Below are 19467 nucleotides of genomic sequence, written 5' to 3'. Positions count from 1 at the left end.
AATTACCTAGAACTGCGAACCAGTTAACAGTGGCAGCAGAGGGACTGGTGATGCCTGTCTGCATTTGCCAAATCTAGAGCACAGTTGAAAGCGTCACACGTCGTACAGGTGCGTGGCTCGGCGCAGCCGAGGCCGAGGGCCGCTCCCAGCTGCGGTGCTCCAGGTGAGGTTTCCAGCAGGCTCTTCGATTTGAGCTTCCCTCTCCCAGAGGGCTCCAGGGCCGTGCCACGTACTGACGCACGTGGAGGGAGGAGGAGAGGCTGGGGGGGTCAGGCCCTGGCGCTTCGCTGCAGGCAATGTTTGAATGTGTGAAAACCCTTTTCCAAGTGTCGGCTCTTTGTCCTGGTCCTGAGCTTCTGTTTTGGTCCTCACCAACTAAAGCGTTGGTGTCGGTGTTCTCCCCCGTCTCCTGTTCCCCTGATTTTGCAACCACCAGTAATTGTTCTGGCAAGGTCCTGAAAAAAAGAGAAAAATTTACTGTTTTCCTCAGGCTCATAGCTTTTGAACTGGAGGCATGTCTTCTAAACAGTGCAACTCACTTCAAATGCTTTTTGCCTTTCATTTTATTATTGCTTGTCACGCAATGTTCTTTGAAAGCTTGCTCATATATTATCTGTTCCATTTTTTCCATTTTCCCTTTTTTTGCATGCTGTTCCTCCTGTTTCTTCCCTTCCTCCAATCCTCTGTTCCCGTGTGTAGACACAACGGCGACGACAGAACCGGCAGTTCACGGTTGGTATCACATTCCTGTTTATCTTATTTCTCAGCGCTGCTGAGTGGCAAGACAAGCCTGGGAAGGGGAAGCAAAAGAGGGAAATGTAGTCTTCAAGGGAAAACCGTTTCAGGTGGACTGATCTCATAAATATAACAGAGTTTTTAAGGCTGGAAAGTCTGTCTGCTCTTGTCATTTCTGCTGTGAGCTTCGCAGGCGGTTGCTCCAGTGCCAGGCGAGCACCGATCCCCCAAGCCCCACGGAAGTGGCGACGAGCCCGCACGGTGCCGAGGGCGCGGGCCCTCCCCCGCTCCTCTGGATGACCAGGGCAATCGCTTCACACATGAAAAAGGGATCTGGCCTTCGGAAACAGGAATTCAAGTTCCATTTTTTAGGAGCTGAGGGAAACCTTGAGCGCTTTCCTTCCGTTTTGAGCTGCCGAGGCAGCGCGTGCGGCAGGCCCGCCGGCGCGGGGCAGCGTTGCCTGTTCGGGGACGTGCCGCAGAGGAGCGCTCGCCACGGGGGTCAGCGGTGGAGTTGCATTGTTACGCTGCAGAAGGAGATGGGGAAAACAAACAGCAACACTCTCCTGTCGGCATAGCAGTCTAGCAACCTAACCCTTCTCATCTGCTCAAGGCAGCCGAGCTAACAGCTTGACAGCTTCCTCAGCTTCCTACATTCTCAAAGTGAGCCTAAATAGGCACTTCAGGCTGGAAGTTGAGCATACCGTTTTTTGGCACGAGCTCGCTTTTCAGCTAAAGAACCAAAACCTCTGACAACTTTAATTAAGGCTAATCCATATTTGAGTCTGCTATTTTAGTGCCTTTTCACTCTGATAAATCGACTGTTTCTTCTATTGACAGAAATCCGTAACGCTGAACAACCTCTTTTTCCAGCCTGTCGCCAGCGTGGCGGCTCTTGGGCGATGGCAGAGGGAGCACCGAGGAAAGGGGTGGTTGAGTAGTGACGGCCCGTGTCAAGTGGAGGGACAGGCACTTCTTGTCCCAAATAACTTACCTGCTTGGGTGCACTTTCTCGACATAAAAATTGGAACCTTCAGGCACGCTCCATTTCCTGGACGTTGCTGGTCGCCCTGGGTGCGTTTAATGTCAGGATTCAGCATCGGCGATTTTGTAGCAGCTGCCATGGAAGTCAGGGCCAGGTAGTAAAAGTCCAAGTGCTGCCTCATCCCGCAGCACGCTCACACGCGGGAGAGTCAGGTGGAGCCAGAAGGTCGATGACGCCGTCGTTAAGCCGTGGGGAAGCCTCCAAGAGCCGGCCCTGAAGGTGGTTTAATTCCCCGCAGCTCTGCTGAGCTGGGAAGGGTCCGGCTGCTCTTCCAAGCACCGGCCGGGCGCTTCGCTCTCTGAGAAGCGGCTGGGGAGAGCCCCGGGGCTCAGCCAGGAGGCGGCTGCACCCGCTGCCCCTTCTGCACCCCGTGACTCTGGGTGTAGCCGGGGCTTCGTGCCTCGAGGGTAGGGAGAGCAGTCAGGGCAGGGTCGACCCCAGTTTGGCCAAGGTACTCTGCTGCCAGTGCTGGAATTGGCTGAGCAAGGGCAGATGCAGGCAGGCAGAAGGACAGTGGCCCGCAGCATCAGGAAACAGCACCATTTTTTTCTGTTTTTCTCGGGCAACCCTAGAAATGTGCAGGAACAGATGCTGACCCCTCAATTTGGGAAAGATCCAGCAGCCCTGACAGCGGCGTGGCTTCTGACATCATTCCTAGCCGTCTCGATGAGCCTTTCCTGGCACACAGCTTGCGTTGGGCCCCGGCGTGGGGACGTGCTGGGACGCTGACGGCCGAGCTGCGAGGCTGCGGGGCGGGGCGGGGGGGCACACGCAGCCCTGTCTGTATCACAATTCCTGACGGCTTTTGGCGCTTTTACTGCGCTGGGGCAAGCCATGGAGAGCCTGTTTTTCGCTCAAGGACGACCTCAGACTGTTGCCACCTCCGTGGGGGAGGAGTGCTGCTGCGAGGAGCCTGACGGCTGAAATGACGAAGCGATCCCGCTCAAATGAGCCGCTACAAACTTTCCTGCCTTAAAAGCCAGCCAGGTCGCCCGGAACTCCCCTGCGCTTGCCCTCAGGGGCTGCTTTTCCCGTGAAGACTCAGGGGTTTCTTTCCAAGCTTGTGTTGCTGGAGTGTGTATGGAGTATACCAGGTGTTTCTGTATGTTGGCCATTTGTTCTTACCGATGTCCGATGGGAGTGAGCATGTCTGTGAATGACTAGAAATGCATGGGCATGAACTACAGCCAAATGGATTTTCTCCAAAAACGATTTTAAATGAATTGGGGGAAGAAAAAACAAAACTGAAACGAAACTAACAAAACAAAACAAAAAAAAAAAAAACAACCAAAAAAGAGATTGATAGCAAAGAAAATGCATTGTAAGGCTAGTGTGGAGCCAGCTCAATACTTCAATCGGGGAAAGGATTTTTGAGTCCTTCAATTTTTTGGAGTGTATCCTAGAGGACTGGGGGGAGAGGAGTCCTGTATGTGTGTGCATGTCAAAGCGGTAGCAAAGCCCCTGCCATTCCCGTTTCCCTCTGGAATGGAGTTGACGGCAGCGATGCATGAGTGACTTAAAGCACGAACGTTGTTAACTCTTTTGTTGAAAAATGAGAGCTTAATTGTAAATTTTCTGATGCACTTTCTCCTTTCTCTGCACTGTTCATTGCCAGAACTCCAATAACAGCATGGTCATGGCCGGCAGGAAGGCTTGTGCTTCTGCTGCACCGCACTAAGCCGGGTTTACCCAGCTTAAGCCCCCCTTCCCTCTCATTTTGCCCTTCCTGGTGTCAGGGTGCCGGCGAGCCGAAATGGCAGTTCCTGCCTGTTCGCAGCCGAGCTGTGGGCAGAGCTTGGTTGAGCCGGGAGAGTAACGTCTCCGAGAGTCGGCCACCGCTGAAGCCGGAAAGAAAACACTTTTTCTGCCGTGTCCGCCCTCTTCTCCTCTCCCACCCCTCTCCCTCTCAAAAATCAACGTGTGAGCTTTGAATTTCTGAGCCCCTCAGCAGGCCGGGGCACTCGGCCTCAACAGGTCTGCTGCCCATCGCGGGAGCCCTGAGGAGAGGCCCCGGCTCACATTTTTTTCCCCTGTGCACGCAGAGCGTGTATACGCAGCCACGACCTCGTACATGATGGTCTTTTGCTACAGCGAAAGCAATGACTTAATTTCGCCACTTTTTCCCAAATTTTACCCTGCCCTGTGTAAGCAAAGAGCTTAAGGAGCTCCCAATGGATTCTGGAGGGCCGGGGCAGCGGCAGCGGGCTGTGGGCAGCCCTGTGCGTACGGACGTGTGCTCGGCGAGGGGGAAGCGCGGAGCCGCTTTTCGGCTCCCCCGCCGAGGCAGAAACACGGCGCCGCTGCCTCGGCACAGGCAGAATTTCTGCTCGTCCTCACGAAAAGGTAGGGTGAAAAAAAATCTCTTCTGAAGCTGGCAAAGCAGGAAGTCTGGAGTGAAGGTTAAAATAACGAAAACATCCCAATGGTGAATGAAGAGTGACAAGGAAATACCTTGCTCATAATACAGCAGGTAAATTATTTTATAAGCTGGAAATTCTTCCCCAACCATATGAATTTTTAATTACAGCCTTAGCAGGGTTCTGCACAAGAGCATTTAACACTACTGTGTTAAGCTCGTGTTGCTTTTTCCGATAGCGCCCCGTCTCTGGGAAGGAGTTGTCCTCATGCGAAGCCAAACGCGCAGCCGTGCCGGAGCGCTGCCTGGCTTGCAGGTCTCGCCAGATGCCGCCGCACTCGAGGATCAAGAGCCTTGGTGCTTTCTGCCTTAACGCTGTCAGGCGGCTCTGCAGCTCCCACTGCCTTTTCTCCTTTTGAGAATGCCCTACTTAAAAGTGCAACTAATAGTAAATACATCCCTAAATCTCTCTTACGGATCCAGTCCTTGGGGCAAGTGACTAAAACATCACGGAGCTCTCTGCACACGTTAAGGTTTCTGTGCAGTGCCGTGGAACACGCCGCATAAAACACAATCCCGAGCTGCTAATTTACAGCTTAATTACAGACAGAGAATTGTCCTTTGCCCACAGCCTGGAGGGAGCTCGGGACGCGGCCCAGAGCCTTGCTCTGGTGGTAGCAGCCGGCTCGTGGCCCCGCTCAGGCACCGGGCTGGGCCGCAGCAGATTCAGTATTTGACGGGGAAGTGGCGGCCGAGCGACAAGTTACCTTTCATTTATGGAACAGGAGCTGTGGCAGACTTTGGATTCATTCTGATCAGAAGTGAAAAGAAGGGGCTTTAATAGGTGATGTGAAAGTTCAATGAGAGAAATCAAAAAGTAATTTACCATATATATATATATAAAGTGCCTCACAACAGGTTTTAATACTGTTTGGTGGCATTTCAAAGTATACCAGGTGCAGGTAGAAACTGAATTGTTGAATTGTTGCATTTCCGTTTGAAAAAGACTTTTTTGCTTCATAAAAAATGCAGCGTTGCCCTTTTTCATTATTGAGAAAATGTAGCTCCTTTTAAGTGAAAGGGAAGACTCTACAGAAGCAATTTTGGAGAGAGACAAGTTGAATGGCTCCTCTTCTGAGCCCAGGTTTGCATGTCCCGTGCTTCTGTGAGTCAGCTGTAATTATATTTATATATTGTGTTAGAGTTAAAAAGGGGGCTCCCTGCACTCCAAGAGCAGCGCACCAACAAAATCCGTGCTATTAATCTAAACAGCTCCCTGCTTTAGAAGATAATTCCGGCCATAGCTTCCAGGTGACTTAATGTGTTTAAAAACCAGTCACTGAGAATGAGTTCAGTTTTTATGAGCTGCACGTCCTCGTGCCTCGCTGGCAGCTTTGCAGCAGGGACAGTCTCACGTGGCCTGCGCCACGTTCGCGTCTGTGGGGCAGTCTGCGAGCGGACGATGCCAGGGTGCCAAATCACCACGGCTGGTGCTGTCTCCTCGTGGGAATTTTATGTTTTTTTCTTAGATAATGCGCTTGCTTTAGCAGCCAGCAGCGAGAGTAAGGTGCGGCAGGGACCAGCCTGCGCAGAAACGCTGCACCCCCCACCCTCCTTTATGTAGATCCCGGTGACCTCCAGACATGGGTTTGCCCTGGGACCTGTCCTGAGTTCCCTCGACTCTGTCCTCCCTTGGCCCCCTTGACATTTTCCCAAACTCAAACAAAAGAGAAAATAACGGCCCTACCCACAGCGTTCGCTGCCTTTTGTGCTCACGAGAGTGTGTCTCGCCTAACTGCTTTATCAGCTTTGAGGATAGATACTTTTTCTGTCAAGGCATCAAATTTGGGAAAATTTAAAAAATAGTTTTTGTCAGACATTTTGGCGGAAGACGCAGCCTGCAGTCTGCACGTACAGATGCCTTCCAGTTTGGCAATGCAATCTGCACTACTCCCTCACTGAGAAATTGCCGGGCTTGTCAACAGTACCAAAACCAGACTGAATTTTTGTGGACAATTGGAAGACAATTTTACATTGCTCTGTGTATACAGAACCGAAATCAGACTGGACTAAATTGGGAAATTGCCCCCCACGATGACTAAAAGACAGAGTTTGGGGGTCTTTGCATGCTGTTATGAATGAGTGATTTTGATTCCATGTTTCGTGTGCCAACAGTGTAGACTGAGGAACGTTTCTGTCTGTAATAAAGGAAATTATTGCAATTCTGTCATACGAGTTACTCTGCCCAAATCGGCAGAAGGTGGCAAGTGATTGACGCATTATTTTTTTCCCCCCCAAGAAATTCATCCTCAGTTCTTAAGTGTGCTGTTTTTTGTCACTCGAGAAACGCAGAGAAAAATGAGTTTGTTTTTACTTGTAAGGCTTTACTCAGTTGCCCAATTCGGCAGAGGAGCTGGACTATGGGGATCTCTCAGGTAAGGGCTAGTACGTAGGTAAACCGCTGCTCTTCTACGCTAGATACTGGTTCCACTCTGATTTCTGCATCTTGGCCATGTTGCATTGTATAGTCGCTGTGGTGTAGCCATTCCTCCAACGCACGGGCTCGCAGCTTGATGTACGCTGTTTTCTGTTGGGATTCTCCTGCCTTTTTTTTTTTTTTTTTTTTTTTTTTGATTTTGGCACCCATTTCTGTGTGGCACCCTTGAAAACGGGGCGGGAGGCGTGCAGAGCGGCGAGACTTTCCATTTCAGGTTGCCTCCCGGCTGCTAGGCTGCAATTTTTTGAACGCTAATTTGGAGACTGGTTGAGTTGAAACTCGATGTTCGTCAAACGCTCGACTCTGCCGTATTGTGCGAAACCGTCTTCAAAACATGCAGCTGGCGCTCAATCTCGCCTGCTTGGTGATTTCGCATAATGCGACTATCAGATTGGGGACAAAAAGGAGGTAATTGCTTTATCAGCGGAGGCAAAGCCAAGTAAATGGTTTGAACCTCTTTTATCCACGCTGGACTGGAAGTTCCAGAAATACGTCCTCGTAGTTGGTCCCTGCAAATTAGCACTAATCCAGATTAAGAAATAAAAGCATCTTCAGCGGATGCAGCTGGTATATTCAAAACGGGGGTCGCATCAGTGGTGCGAATCCAACCTCCACGTTTTGCCAGAGTCCTCCTAAGCCTTTTTAGAAATTCGCCTGATTTTTTGGCTCCCACTTCTCGGCAGCCGCGTTTTGCCCGCTGCAAGCCGAGGGCCGGCTCCGTCACCCGGGCAGAAGGCGTGAACGGGCGGCGCAGCCAGGCTGAGCCTCCTCCTGGGCCCGTCCCGTCCCAGGAGCATTGGGGTCCAGCGCTGCTCCCAACGGGGCTTTGAACACCGACCAAAAACTGAGGCCAGAAAAGCGAAGCCCCGAGGCCTCACCACGCTCTGTGAAACGCTCCCCTTTTGTCCGGCCGAACCGGCAGCGTCGCTTCCTGGAAGCCACTATAGGTATGCTTTGGCCAAGAGGTTAGAAATGATCGATTAATTCAGTATGTGTTCTAACGCCTGAGCGATACTAATAATTATTATTGCAGGCCTGGGCCAGATCTCATAGGTAAGAAGCACTAGAGGTGTCTGCTAAATATCGCTGTGTGGATGGGAAATAATTGTTTTGCTCTGATAAGCTTTGTTACTTTTAAATCTGTATTTTTTCAAGAAAAACACACCTTTTGGTGAATGAAGAGAAGAACGGGAAGCAATTCCAAAAAGGAATTCCTCAAAATGGGTGTCTGCTCGCAGCGGTGCCGTTGCCCGGAGCGCGGTGCCGGCAGCGCAGCCACGGGCAGCACGTCACGGAGACGCTGTGGCCGCCGGCAGCGCTTGCCGCCGCCTCCTGAGTACACGGCTCAGTGTTTCTGTTTTTCTGAATTTCGAACGTAAGTCAAAATTTCCCCAAAACTGTCCCCAAAGCAGTACAAGCACAGCTGCTGCCGACAGCGAGCAGATGAGCCAGCAGCACCCTTTGTGCGCTACCACACACCCATTTTGGAGCGTTTATTTTGACTGTGATTTTTTTTTTTTCCTAAGAATTTCAAAATTTTGATTGTTGCTCTCTCAATTCCTTTACATACACCCAGAGGGTAACTGTACCAAGTTAAATATGCCGGTGTCACTAGGGAAAGAGCCCCCGGCCATTCTCTCCTACAAACAGAACTTCCCTCCCTCCCGTGCCCCTGCCCAGGCTCCCGGGAAACTGGAACCTGGTGCTGTTTGCGGGCTGTGCTCGGCAGGTTTGGGCTGGCTAGGGGGGAGCGCTGCCCTCCGCTCGGGCCTGCCGCCCGTGCTGGCGCTGCCGTGGCGTTTGCCGGGTGTGCTGTTCCTTCCAGGTGCTCCCGTCCCGCCAAACGCTTCAACAGAGGCTCTGCCGACCGTGCAGTTGGGTCCCGCGCCCCTTCCCTTCCGCCCAGGTAGCCGGTTGCCTGAGCTGCGTTTGCTTTTCCTGGTCGAGCCGTGTGTGTCCGTGCCCCTCGCCAACCTCCTCCCGCGCCCGGCGCTGGGAGGGAGCGGCAGGGTTGGCCTCGCGCTGGCCCGGCGCAGCCCGGCGGGTCCGTGCCCGCAGCGCCCGCACGCCGGTGCCCTCGCTCGGTGCCCCGGGACCCCCGGCCCCGCCGGGGCCCTGCGCTCTTCCCGCCTTGCTCGAAGGTGTGGGTGCACCTCTTGTAAAACAGGGAGCAATCAAGAAGGACCCGTGTAGCCTTCACATCGGGTTTGATTAACTAATCAACACCTGATTAGCACCTTTGTTCAAGGGGGATGCTGATGAATCAGTTGCTATCGATTGCAAGTGGGGCTCCATTTTCTAGCAGAGAGGAGGCTGAAGGAACAACCAGGAAACATTGAGCACCTGCCATAGTGATTAAATTTATTAAAACAAAGCGCATTATTTTTTATGAAGCGATCTTGAAATGGCTCACTGAAGGGGAGCTTATTGATTGAAGAAGGAGGAACTCCTCGAATTTCTCTGGCTTAAATTAGACCAAATTCAATTACAAAACGACAAGCAGGTTAACACTACTCTTTAGCAGTCCATCAATAAATTAGAGTAGGGGTAGCACGCTTAATGCCGTGCTGGAGTAATGAATAACATTATTGCTCATCCTGTCATACCCGGGCAGTGATTTCTGTCCTCCCACGTCGTGCATAAGTGGTTTATAGTGTGTCTGAAATAACGACAGCCTGTTCTGCCCCTGGCCCCGCCTGCCAGCACCCCCCTGCCAGCCCAAACTTCTAGTCCTGCTCCATCATTGCAAAAACGAATTCCGCAAAAGACTTAACCAGAAATTCAGCTGGGCCACGTTGGCACGATTTACATCTCCTTCCTCATAGCAAAGAGGAATAGCTGGCTGACCTCCCACCAGCAGTGATGTGTGGGAGCTTAACTCACTGTGCTCTGTTAATTATTTAATAAACTAAACTTTAACAAGAGGAAGAAGAGATCTCTCAGTTAGGAATTCTTTGAAGAAACTGATTTAGGGTTCCTTTTCCCTGCCTTGATGCAGTTGTTGCGTTGTCGTCTGGGCAGCTCGATTGCTGGCAGGGGCGTTAGTGTGTGGGACCTTACCTATGCCCACCCGCCAGTTCAGCCCCCGTTGTCCTACATCAATAGCTTGAAATTAATTCTCACCCAGAAACAGATTAATTTGTGTGGGAGTGCAGCAACAAATCCAAATATGCCAAAATCTATCCTACAGATCCTATAACTATCCTATAATTTCAGAAAAAAGTCCATCAATTTTCTGCTTGTACAGCACCAGAGCGCGTAGAACAAGTTCAGGGCTGTTCAGAGATACCCCGAAGCGCTCAGAGCGGTGGCCTACGGAACGTGGAGCAGGAGGGAGGGCGAGGAGCGAGGACGGGGCCGGGAGCCCCCGCGCAGCAGGTGCAGGTTCAAAACTTGCTTTCCCGGGTGGCCGCGGGGGCAGCTGCATCTCCACAATCGCTTCCCGCCGCGGTGTGGAGGGATGGAGAGGCCTCACGGGAACTGGGACGGCGCCGAGGGACTCTGCGAGGTGTATCAGGAACCCCGGGAGTAGCGGCGGCGGAAAGCGGGCGCCGAGCTCAGCCCCGGGCCCAGGAGCTCACTGGGGTGGATGCCGGCGCGTGCGGAGGGTCCCGTCCCAAAGGTGATCCCGAACGCGGCGTGCAGAGCTTTGCAGGGCCTGGCTCGGAACGCGCGGTGAGCGCTGAAGTTAGAAATGAAGTCGTTTGACTCTAATAGGTCTGGAGCATTTAGAGCGGCTATAATTGAGATTTAACATAGTAGCTAGTACAGTCAGCCTGGTCCAACCTAGTCTTTCTCTTAATCTTGAGATGCTGCCACCTACGAAAAGAGTGGAAGCTAGAATACATGTAGATGCGTGTATATATATATATATATATAGTTTTTTATTTTTTTATTTTTAAAGCCTCATTAAACTAGAATTGAGTGGAACCTTTTTGTCGAGTAGTTGGGAGGAGAGAAGTCTTCCATCTGCTAAACCTTGCTGTAAGCGTTGACCCACATTGTCAGGATATTGCCAATAAAATCTGCCAGCTTCTCTCGTACTCTTGAGACAGTCCACAGGAAAGCTATTTTTAAACAATTAGATCTGAAAAAACGCTGGAAAACTTGACATCATTAATACATTTATTTTTTTAAAAAGTGTCTGCCCCTGCAAAACCCCCCTAGCGAAGAACCTGCAGGTTTAAAATGCAGGTGTTAATTGGCAATACTGACACGGAGGACGAGCAGCTGAACGTCTGCTGCACGTGGCTCCCGACTCGGAACGAGTTCCCTTAGGATGATGCCAGCTTGAGCCAGCCCTAAGTGCCTTTCTTTTCTGTCTACAAACCGTTTCAGGACTTGCACTTTTTGCTTAAAGGAAAACTTCAGGGCTCGCGTTCAAGTGGTACAATCTCTCATTTTGTTGATTACATGAGTAGGTGGTTGAAATAACAAGCAAAAAGTAATTCGGAGCTACCCAAATCTCTTACCGGCCGCCACTTGGAGCGGGCCTCGAGTGCTCTCTGGTGCTGTCTGTGGCTCGCGCAGACACGCTCAGCGCCGAGGCGAGCCCAGCCCTGGCGTCGCTCGGTGGCAGGGCCCCGCCGTGCTCTTCTCTCGCGGGCGGCGTCACAGCGCTTCAAAAGAAAAATTTATCTTTTTCTGCAGATATTCCGTTACTGCAGGTGGATTGTACCAGCACCGCTGCCGTTTCCCTTTAAGGTGCTTTGGTGTCGAGCAAAGCGCCACCCCCAGAGCTGGGTTCGGCCGCGGTGCGGAGCCGCCGCGGAGCCGCCGCTGTTCCCTGCAGGCAGCGCTGTCGGCACCTGCCCGCCCCCACCCGCCACGAAACCACCACAAACCAGAAACAAATCCGTAATAGAAAAATTCTGACTATTCGATTTAAAGGCCAGCGTGCTCCAATATATATTAACATCTTAATGGGAAAGCTCGGCATGTATACATTTACTACTCTCTGACAAGAGGGAATTAAATGTCAGAAGGATTTGTAGCATCTATAATTGAATTGGTGCTGAGAAAAGCAAATCTTAAGGAAGAATAACATATTAGGATTAGCAAATAATGTGGCATTTTGTCAGCTCCTGCCATCTCATCTGTTCCCTCTTCAGTAATAAAGTCGTGATTTCTGTTTTAATCATAGATATGAAGCGGGAATAGCTCTTGTGAATTGGAGACAGCCTTTTAAAGCAGATTCTGGTTTTTGAGGTCAAGTCTCTCTTTCTGGGCACAAATTTGGGCAATTTTCCCTTGCTCCATAGACCCGGCACGCTTGTTTTAATTACCACAGAAATAACCAGTGACGGAAAATGAAGCGGCCGCTCTCGTGCTGGTGGCGTGCAGGTGGATTTGCTTGGAGCGGTGACTGGAGTTGCCGGAGCCGGGGCTGCCGGCCACTGGCTTTGCCTTGGGTTGACGTGGGGCAGCTACGCTGGAGCGCAGGGAGCTGGGCGAGGTGTGGGGGAGGAGGAACGTTAGCAAAGGGACCAGCGTCACGCTGGAATAGCTCCTGTAGGGAGGATCCCGCGCTGGAGAGTTTTGTTGAAGTGTTGGAGTAGGAAAGCAGCGTTACGGGGCTGTGGGTGTCGCTGACTGGGCCTTGGCCTCTCAAGGTGTTCTGTTATTGCTTTCCTGTTTAAAAGGAAGAAACAGTATGCCAGAGGCCTAAAAAATTTTCCAAATTTGAATTTTTCTTAGAAACAGCAGGTAGTTTATCTTTGAAGAGCAAATCACTTCAACGTGGAAAAGCTATGAGGCAGATTTTATTCTGGTGTGTTTTAATGCCCCTAAATGCGGCGTGTTTATTTTAGGCTAGACCTTCGGCTCTTTGGCCTGCAGAGGCGGGCCCAGGCAAGGCCCCGCAGGCCCCGGAGCCACTCGCTCCCCGCTGCGGTGACGTTGGGCCTGTCCCGGCCGCGCTCGGGCCCCCGGGGCGGCCATCGGGGCCAACGCGCTTGGGCGCGAGAGGCGGCGTCTGAACCTCGATTGTAGTGGCTGGTGCAGCACGGCGGAGGAGCCGTGCCTTGCCCTTGCTAGTCTAGTGTAAATAGACATGTCTTAGCTTCTAAGTCAGGAGGACGCTGTCAGCTGCCTCGCAGACTTGCTGTCGATGGTTTGCAGGCACTAGGCATCCTCCACAGTTGCTCAGTTTTTACGCAGCGGGTAAGCTCAGAGATGAACTATTTAGCCACACGCATAATACAGTAAGCTTGCGGCTGGCACTTCGCAGAAGTCCTTTTTTAACAGAAATAATTAAGAAAAACGGCCCTGCCTGTCCCAGTAGATAAAATCATCCTTAATAAACCATTCTGGCTAGAGCTGTTTGCCACGCTTTATGCAAAAGCCCTTTCCCAGGGGAAACCCTGTGTCCCTGTTCCCCATGTCAGTGCAAAGGGAAGGGAAGCCGCAAGGCGTGTGTCAGGCACAAGACTTTTGCACGAGCGCACCAAGGTTTCATCTTTCCAGAACTTTAATTTATGGTGATTAAGAAAAAAAGCCTCTTGATGTAAAATCCTGCTCCAAGCACATTAGAGAGCCGTAATTCAGTGTGTTTATTTCCCTTCACTGTTGCAGATGTCAACAGACATTCATCCTCCCACTCTGGGCTGCTGCTGCCTCCTCCTCAGCGCAGCCGGATGGATTTGGGTGCTAAGTTTCCAGAAAAAAAATTTTAAAAGCTGGAGTGGAGGTAGTTGTAAAGCAGCTGCTCCAGTGCCTGAGCCGGGTTTGGTTGCTTTGTGGGGCGTAAGTCCTCAAAGGCCCGGGTCAGCGGAGCCGAGCGCTGAGCGAGGCCGTACCCGAGCGGCGGCTGCCCGCAGCGCCCGGGGCTGCTGCCTTCCCGTGGGCAGGCAGCGGGGTCTGGGCGCAGGCGACCTGCTCGGCCCGGCACGGCGCTGCCATCGGCGAGAGGGATGGGCGGCCGCTTGCCAAAGCACCGACGCTGGGAAGTGTCCGTGATACGGCCCGTTCCTGCTGGAGACGACACAAAAATTCCCTCCCTCCATCGTGCTCTCGGATTTCTCGGGCACGCTCTTCCCGCAGCGAGTGACGGGGGTGCAGGTGATGCGGCAGCGGATGCTCTCGCTCTGCAGGGGAATGTTTTTGGGCCCCGGTTTGGGGCTGATGGGAGAATCTGCTGGAAGGGACTCGCCGATGGCGATGCCGAGGGGCCGCTCTGCCTCGTGGCCCTTAACGTGCCCCTCGCCCCAACCGCTTCAGCCCCAGCACCCACCGCCCGCGCCAGAGCTCCTGCTTTTAGAAGTTACAGGACAAGACACTCAAAAGGGTTTTTTTCTTAAATTGTTTTAATTAAAAGACACTTTATGGTGCTCTCAGTCACGACTTATTTACTTAGGTCCCTCAGTCCTTAATCTTGGAGCAGAATTGGAAATATCGATAGAAAGCGTAAATCCCGGGCTGCTGCTCGCCAGCTTTGTATCAGGTTTCAGCTCAAAAGAGCACCATTACCTTTAGCTGTCACGGATCTGTACGCTTGATCGATAAACTTCAAATATTATTAGAGGTGGAGGCTTCAGAGATTTGCTCTGTTCTTTGGAGGGAGACGGAGATAAATCTTTCTTAAAAATTGACTTGCATTTGCACTCTCAGTCTTCCTGGTAAAATGCATTTCTCTTAGGTGTCTGGGCAACTGCATGCAGGACAGATTTATAGGCCATGTGCTTCTTGTAGTGAAAGATTTAAATGGTAAATCCTTCACATATGACTTCACAAATCATGTAAAGTTAAAAGATTTTTACCGTTTCTGTTGCTGCTGTGCTTAAATTGTAAGGTATGGCCAGTAAATCATTTTAATGGAGGTGTCGCGCTTGACTCAATAAAAAAAAGAGACAATGGTTTAGCTTCTGTTCCAAAATGTTAATGTATTAATCAACGGGAGAATAATTGTTTTTTACTACGTTATAAATCTTGGTTGCCATTAGGATTGCAGTGAGGGTTGATGTAGCTGCGTCCTTAAATTAAAATTGTTTACACTGCTATACATTCATTTTACATGGCCATAGCTCATTCTGGGTTCATTTCGGAGTTGTTCCTCCGCCAAATAAGTCATTCCTCTCCCGGGTGACGGCGTCCTAAGGGAGAGGCGCTTATAAAAGAGAGCTGATGGCATGGTGAGGAGTTAAAGAAATGAAATAAAGCAGTTGCAGGCACTGTACAATTATTGCTCGCTCTCTGCTTTTGAAGAGGTTTTGATAGTTTGGGTGAGGCGTTTCGTGTCTCCGGACGTCGTGGACTGCACTGGACGGCAAAGGTTGTGGTGAATGATGTCGTCTGGTTGGGCCGGGGGAGCGGGGGGTTGTAAAGGCGTTTGTTGTGCTGGCTTGGGTGGGTTTTGGTCACGTTTTTTGGGCGGGAGCTGAAATGTTTTCAGCAGGGCACTTGTTAAAGACCTTTCTGCAGAGCCAACAATTAATATTCCCATTTTGTACTGCTGCTCCCTGTGCCCCCATCCCCCGGGAGGTTGAAATCTGGGGAGCTTCCTAGGGAAATGTCCCCAGATACATCCCCACCACCAACTCCATCTCTCCTCTCCCTCTCCCAGCTGTCTTCCACCTGCGTAGTCATAGTGCTGCTGCTTGTAGCGGAAAACACCTCGCAAGTCGAGCTGCCAGATCAGTTCGGCTCTGGACAAAGTTCCTCGGCCCGAACTCATCTGTCTCGACAGCTCCGTGCTTTACCCCTCTGCCTTTGGAGAGCACAGGGGTGGCTTTTCCAGGCCCAAGAGCAGCTGCAGCCAGACCCTTCGCAGAGCCTCGTAATAAGTCCGAATTCTTATTCCTCTTCTGATCTCAACAGATTCTCGTGCAGGTGAGGAAGGGGCAATACGGAGCGTGGACCATGCGGTGGTTGGTGGCGTCGTGGCCGTGGTCGTGTTTGCGATGCTTTGCCTGCTCATCATTTTAGGGCGATATTTTGCCAGACATAAAGGTAAGACAAAGACCGAAACCAGAAAATGCGGGGACGTGGCACGCGGGTCCCCTTGCTCGCGGTGCTGTCCTGTCTGATGCGGGCACCCCTCTGCTGCCCTGGCAGATTGACTCCCGGAGCCCTTTGGAACGGGGAAGGAGGGAGGCTGGCGCAGGGCACCGATGTTCTGGGCGCCTGGGCCTTGGGACGGGAGGGCGGCAGTTTGCCCCAGACACGGGCTGTCCCCGCCGGGCCACCGCTGCGGCTCGCGGGCGATGCCGGGGAGGCACAGCCCCTTCCAAGGCGCCGTGGCGGCGGGGCACGGCCAGCGCGGCACGTTCCCATTCCAGAGCAGCGTCTCCCAGCGCGGGGCACGCTGAGCTCTTCGCACCGAGCTCTGTCGCCCACCTCCTGTGACAGTCCCAGGTGCCGCCGGCGGTCCTGGCGTGTGACTGTGCCCGGCGCTGCGCTGGCTGGGCTCAGCCCCCGCGCCCGCAGCCCAGTGGTGCGCGGCTTCAAACTCCAAACTGGAAGTGCCGCTGCCAAACCCGGTTTCGTAGGTACGTGCCACGCTGTCCTGGCGTGTGTAAAATGCTCCCTTCTGGGAACTTGTTCTGCGTTCCAGAGCAAATCTAAACCCCCCTGAGTTGTGGCCGGTCCCCTGTGCGTACGTTTGTATGAAAGGATTTGAAGTTACCTGGGCTTTACTGAGTGTGTGTGGAAGAGCTGACAGAGAGGCTGGTTACAACCACGGCCGGGATGGAGTGAATCGTGGTGAGAGGAGAAAGGGAAAAACAACAACCTAAAGCACCTTGGGGGCAAGAGAAAGTGGAGGCGAAAGATTTGTCTCCTTTAAGTCACGATATAAAGTGCAATTTTACTGATATTTGTGCGCTTCTGAGAGGGGGAAATAGCTGAGACCTAAGTTCGTTTCTGAGTAAGAGGCCGCAGGGAGCGGGACACCATCGTGTGTCGGAGCAGGGACGTCGGTGCCCAGAGCTGGGTTGGCCCAGGGGGTCTCCAGCGGCTCCAGGCCCACGGGAGCAGGGAGCTCCGGCGCTGGCCCGCGGCCGCCTGCCTCCTTGCTGGAGTTACTTGGTCTCGCCCCAGACGGGTATTTTCATGGTTTGCGGGTTTTTTTTCCCCTTTCGCTCGCAGCTTCGTGGCTCGCTCTCAGCACCTCGCAGAGAGCGCTGACGAGTCGCGCAACCTCCCGCTTCCCTTTCAGGTACATACTTCACCCACGAAGCCAAAGGAGCAGATGATGCGGCCGACGCAGACACAGCCATCATCAATGCAGAAGGAGGACAGAACAACTCCGAGGAAAAGAAAGAGTACTTCATCTAGAGCAGCCTTGGTTTCTATGAGGTGTCCAACCGTGGACGGTTACTACTGGCCCTATTTAAACGCTCAAGAGACAGTGATATTGGAAGTTGCAACCAGCTTGTGTCTTTTTTTTTAAAGAAAAAAAAAAAGCAAATGGGTGGAGAGTTGTGAGGCTGGGAGGGTCCGGGATTTGCTGTGTAAAAATATTCCTCGTAAAGTACACTCTGCTGTTTGACACCTCAGTTTGTTTGGGTTTTCTTTTTTTGGCCAAGTCCAGCTTGGATTTAGTTTAGTGAAGTCATTTGCAGAAGATTCTGTGCCTTGTTTAATTTCTGTTTGTTCGGGTCGGGGGGAGGCTGGGAAGAAGAGGGGCTTCTGTGCGGTAGTTCCCTTCGGGTTTCTGTGGCTCTTCGTTTCCCCTTTCCTGTTTGTTTCTGGAGTTGCCTGCTGGGACCCCGTGGAGTAGGTGGGTTTCTTTGAGGGTGTTTCTCTTTCTGTTTCTCTTCACCGTTTTCCGTTCAGAACTCGAGCTCATCGGAGGAGAACCAGCACATTTTAGATTTCGTAGTTTGCAGTTCAGTGTGCCCATCTCCCATTCCCTCTTCGTCGTAAAGGCTTGGATAAACAAGCGACGAGACCCCGTGTGTGGCTGCCCGTGTTCAGGTGCTTTCGATGGTGGCGACGAGGAAATCGGCTGGAGCTCGGCAAAAGCGCGGCTCGGCCGCGGGGAAGCGGACGGGGGCTTCTCCCCCCAGGGGGGAGGCCGGGCCCGACCCCCCCAGGCTGGCAAGGGGCTTCTGCCGTGGCCCATGGCCTTGCCAAGCGCCCGGCTGCGCCCGGCTCTCCTGGGTCGCTCGAGAAGGCAGAGCCCTGCCGGGGCGCGGGGGGCTGCGGGTTCTGCCGTCCGCTCCCCAGCGTCTGCGGCCGCGGGACGCGGTGGGTCAAACGCCTCCCCCCCACCCCCTGCGCGCTACAGCCGAGGCCCGGACGAGCGAAACTGCCTTTTTTTCTACCCGCTAAGTAAAACGTGGGAATTTGCGTTAAAACGACAGTGCTAACTGACTTATAAAGCCATAGGTGCAAAGGAGAGTCTAGCTAAATTAGAATCGTACGTGGCAGGTAGCAGACCGCAGTGAGCAGACGGTATTAAAGTTATATATGCTGAATTTTTTTTGGTGAGTAATCTTGGATTTCGAGCGATGCTTTTTTTTTACTGTGTTTCTGTGGAAAATGTATGCTGATTTATTTAAGGGAAGCATTAATCTTAGCGTCAGGTTTGGGGGTTTTTTTTAGGGATTTCGGGGGGAGCATTTTCGTGTGTTTTTTTTTCTTCTTAGTTGTTGTTTTCGGCAGAACCATTACAGTGCGGGAGCCCGTTGGGAGCGGGATGGTGGCGGCAGAGCGAGCCCATCCGCCAGCACCGCTCTGTCTTTCCCCTTGTCACGAGAAGAACCTGGCAGGAATACCCTTTTTTCCGAGCAGATTTTGTCGAGCGCAGCTCTTTTCTGAGCCTTCAGCACCGTTGCCAAACCCCATCGTGGCGAGAAGCCGTCAGGAGGTTGGGGGGCCGGGGGGGGCGTTTTCAGCCGTCGCGGGTGCGGGATCGGCAGCCTGGGTTGAGCAGCCCATTTTGTTTTGGAAGTGTACCGTAGTGCAGTGTTACCGATGTAACTTTGACTTACAATGTTGACATGTCTCAGGTTCATGTGTTTTGATTGGTGTTTTCCGTCTCAGGTAGATTGCAAAATTTCGGCCCCACACATTGGAAAAAAAAAAAAAAAAACCAACTTAAAAACAGGATAAAAAACAGGAAATTACGAATTTTAGTTGTATATTGGTTTATGTATTTTTTCTTCAGTATACAGTGCACTGTTTGAAATGTATTGTTGAGTATTACTTTGTACAGCTTTAGATCATTAGGATTTTGAAGCGTGAAGAAAGAACAACCTTGTTTAAAGGAGTATTACAAATGAAGGACGTGGAACTGGTGATAAACAACCTTGTTCTTTATTCACCCGGCCTTTTTATTTTTTCCCCTTAGGCCAGTTCTGTTTTAAGGTGTCCATGGAAGATGTTACAATGTAAGAAAATACATATCCATCTGCTCCCATTCACATTTTGTATTGGTTCATGTATACCATTTTTACAAAGGAAAAGAAGTACTATAAAATATCTGTCTTCTTAATAAAAAAAAATTAATGTTACAAAACTAAACCTCACTTCGCCCTCTTTGTCCCCTGCCGTTACAGACGGCAATCGCGGCGCCCTTTGCCCCCAGCTCGCCCGCCGGCGCGGTGCCCGGAGGGGACGGTGCTGAGCAGGTCACGCCCCGGCGCTGCCCACCCTGCCCGGCCCCGCCCGGTCCCAGGAAGAGCCCGGCTCCTGGCCCATCGGGCGGGAACGGTGGCCGGAGGATCATGACGATGAGAGGGTCTGCGCTGGCCAAGCGCCCGCGTGGGCGATTTCGGCGCGTTGGGTAAAGCCGCTTCGCGTCTTCGCGACGCCTTCGCGTCCTTCGCCGCGGGGTGTGGAGGGTCTGCCTGGGGCAGGGAGGTCCCCGCCGAGCTCTGCCAGCACTGCAGC

At 52.2% G+C, this 19467-nt stretch overlaps 1 protein-coding gene across 6 annotated transcripts in view; it reads left to right on the top strand.

Annotated features, from left to right (window-relative positions):
- CADM1 (cell adhesion molecule 1) overlaps nt 1-19098 on the top strand; it is a 156029-nt gene extending 136931 nt beyond the window's left edge. For 2 of the 6 annotated variants that reach the window (XM_074927622.1, XM_074927619.1), the window contains 4 exons: nt 700-732; nt 6518-6571; nt 15448-15579; nt 16787-19098. In XM_074927622.1, the coding sequence (XP_074783723.1) occupies nt 700-732; nt 6518-6571; nt 15448-15579; nt 16787-16905 (338 nt within the window). In that variant the 3' untranslated portion in view covers nt 16906-19098. The remainder of the gene's footprint in view (nt 1-699; nt 733-6517; nt 6572-15447; nt 15580-16786) is intronic. The other 4 variants (XM_074927624.1, XM_074927620.1, XM_074927625.1 and 1 more) reach the window with 2 other exon arrangements.
- Nucleotides 19099-19467: the final 369 nt, after the last annotated feature.

Source organism: Athene noctua, chromosome 26 (assembly GCF_965140245.1).
Source record: "Athene noctua chromosome 26, bAthNoc1.hap1.1, whole genome shotgun sequence".
NCBI lineage: Eukaryota > Metazoa > Chordata > Aves > Strigiformes > Strigidae > Athene > Athene noctua.
The sequence above is the reverse complement of the archived record's forward strand: the minus strand, read 5'-3'. Positions and strand labels throughout refer to the sequence as shown.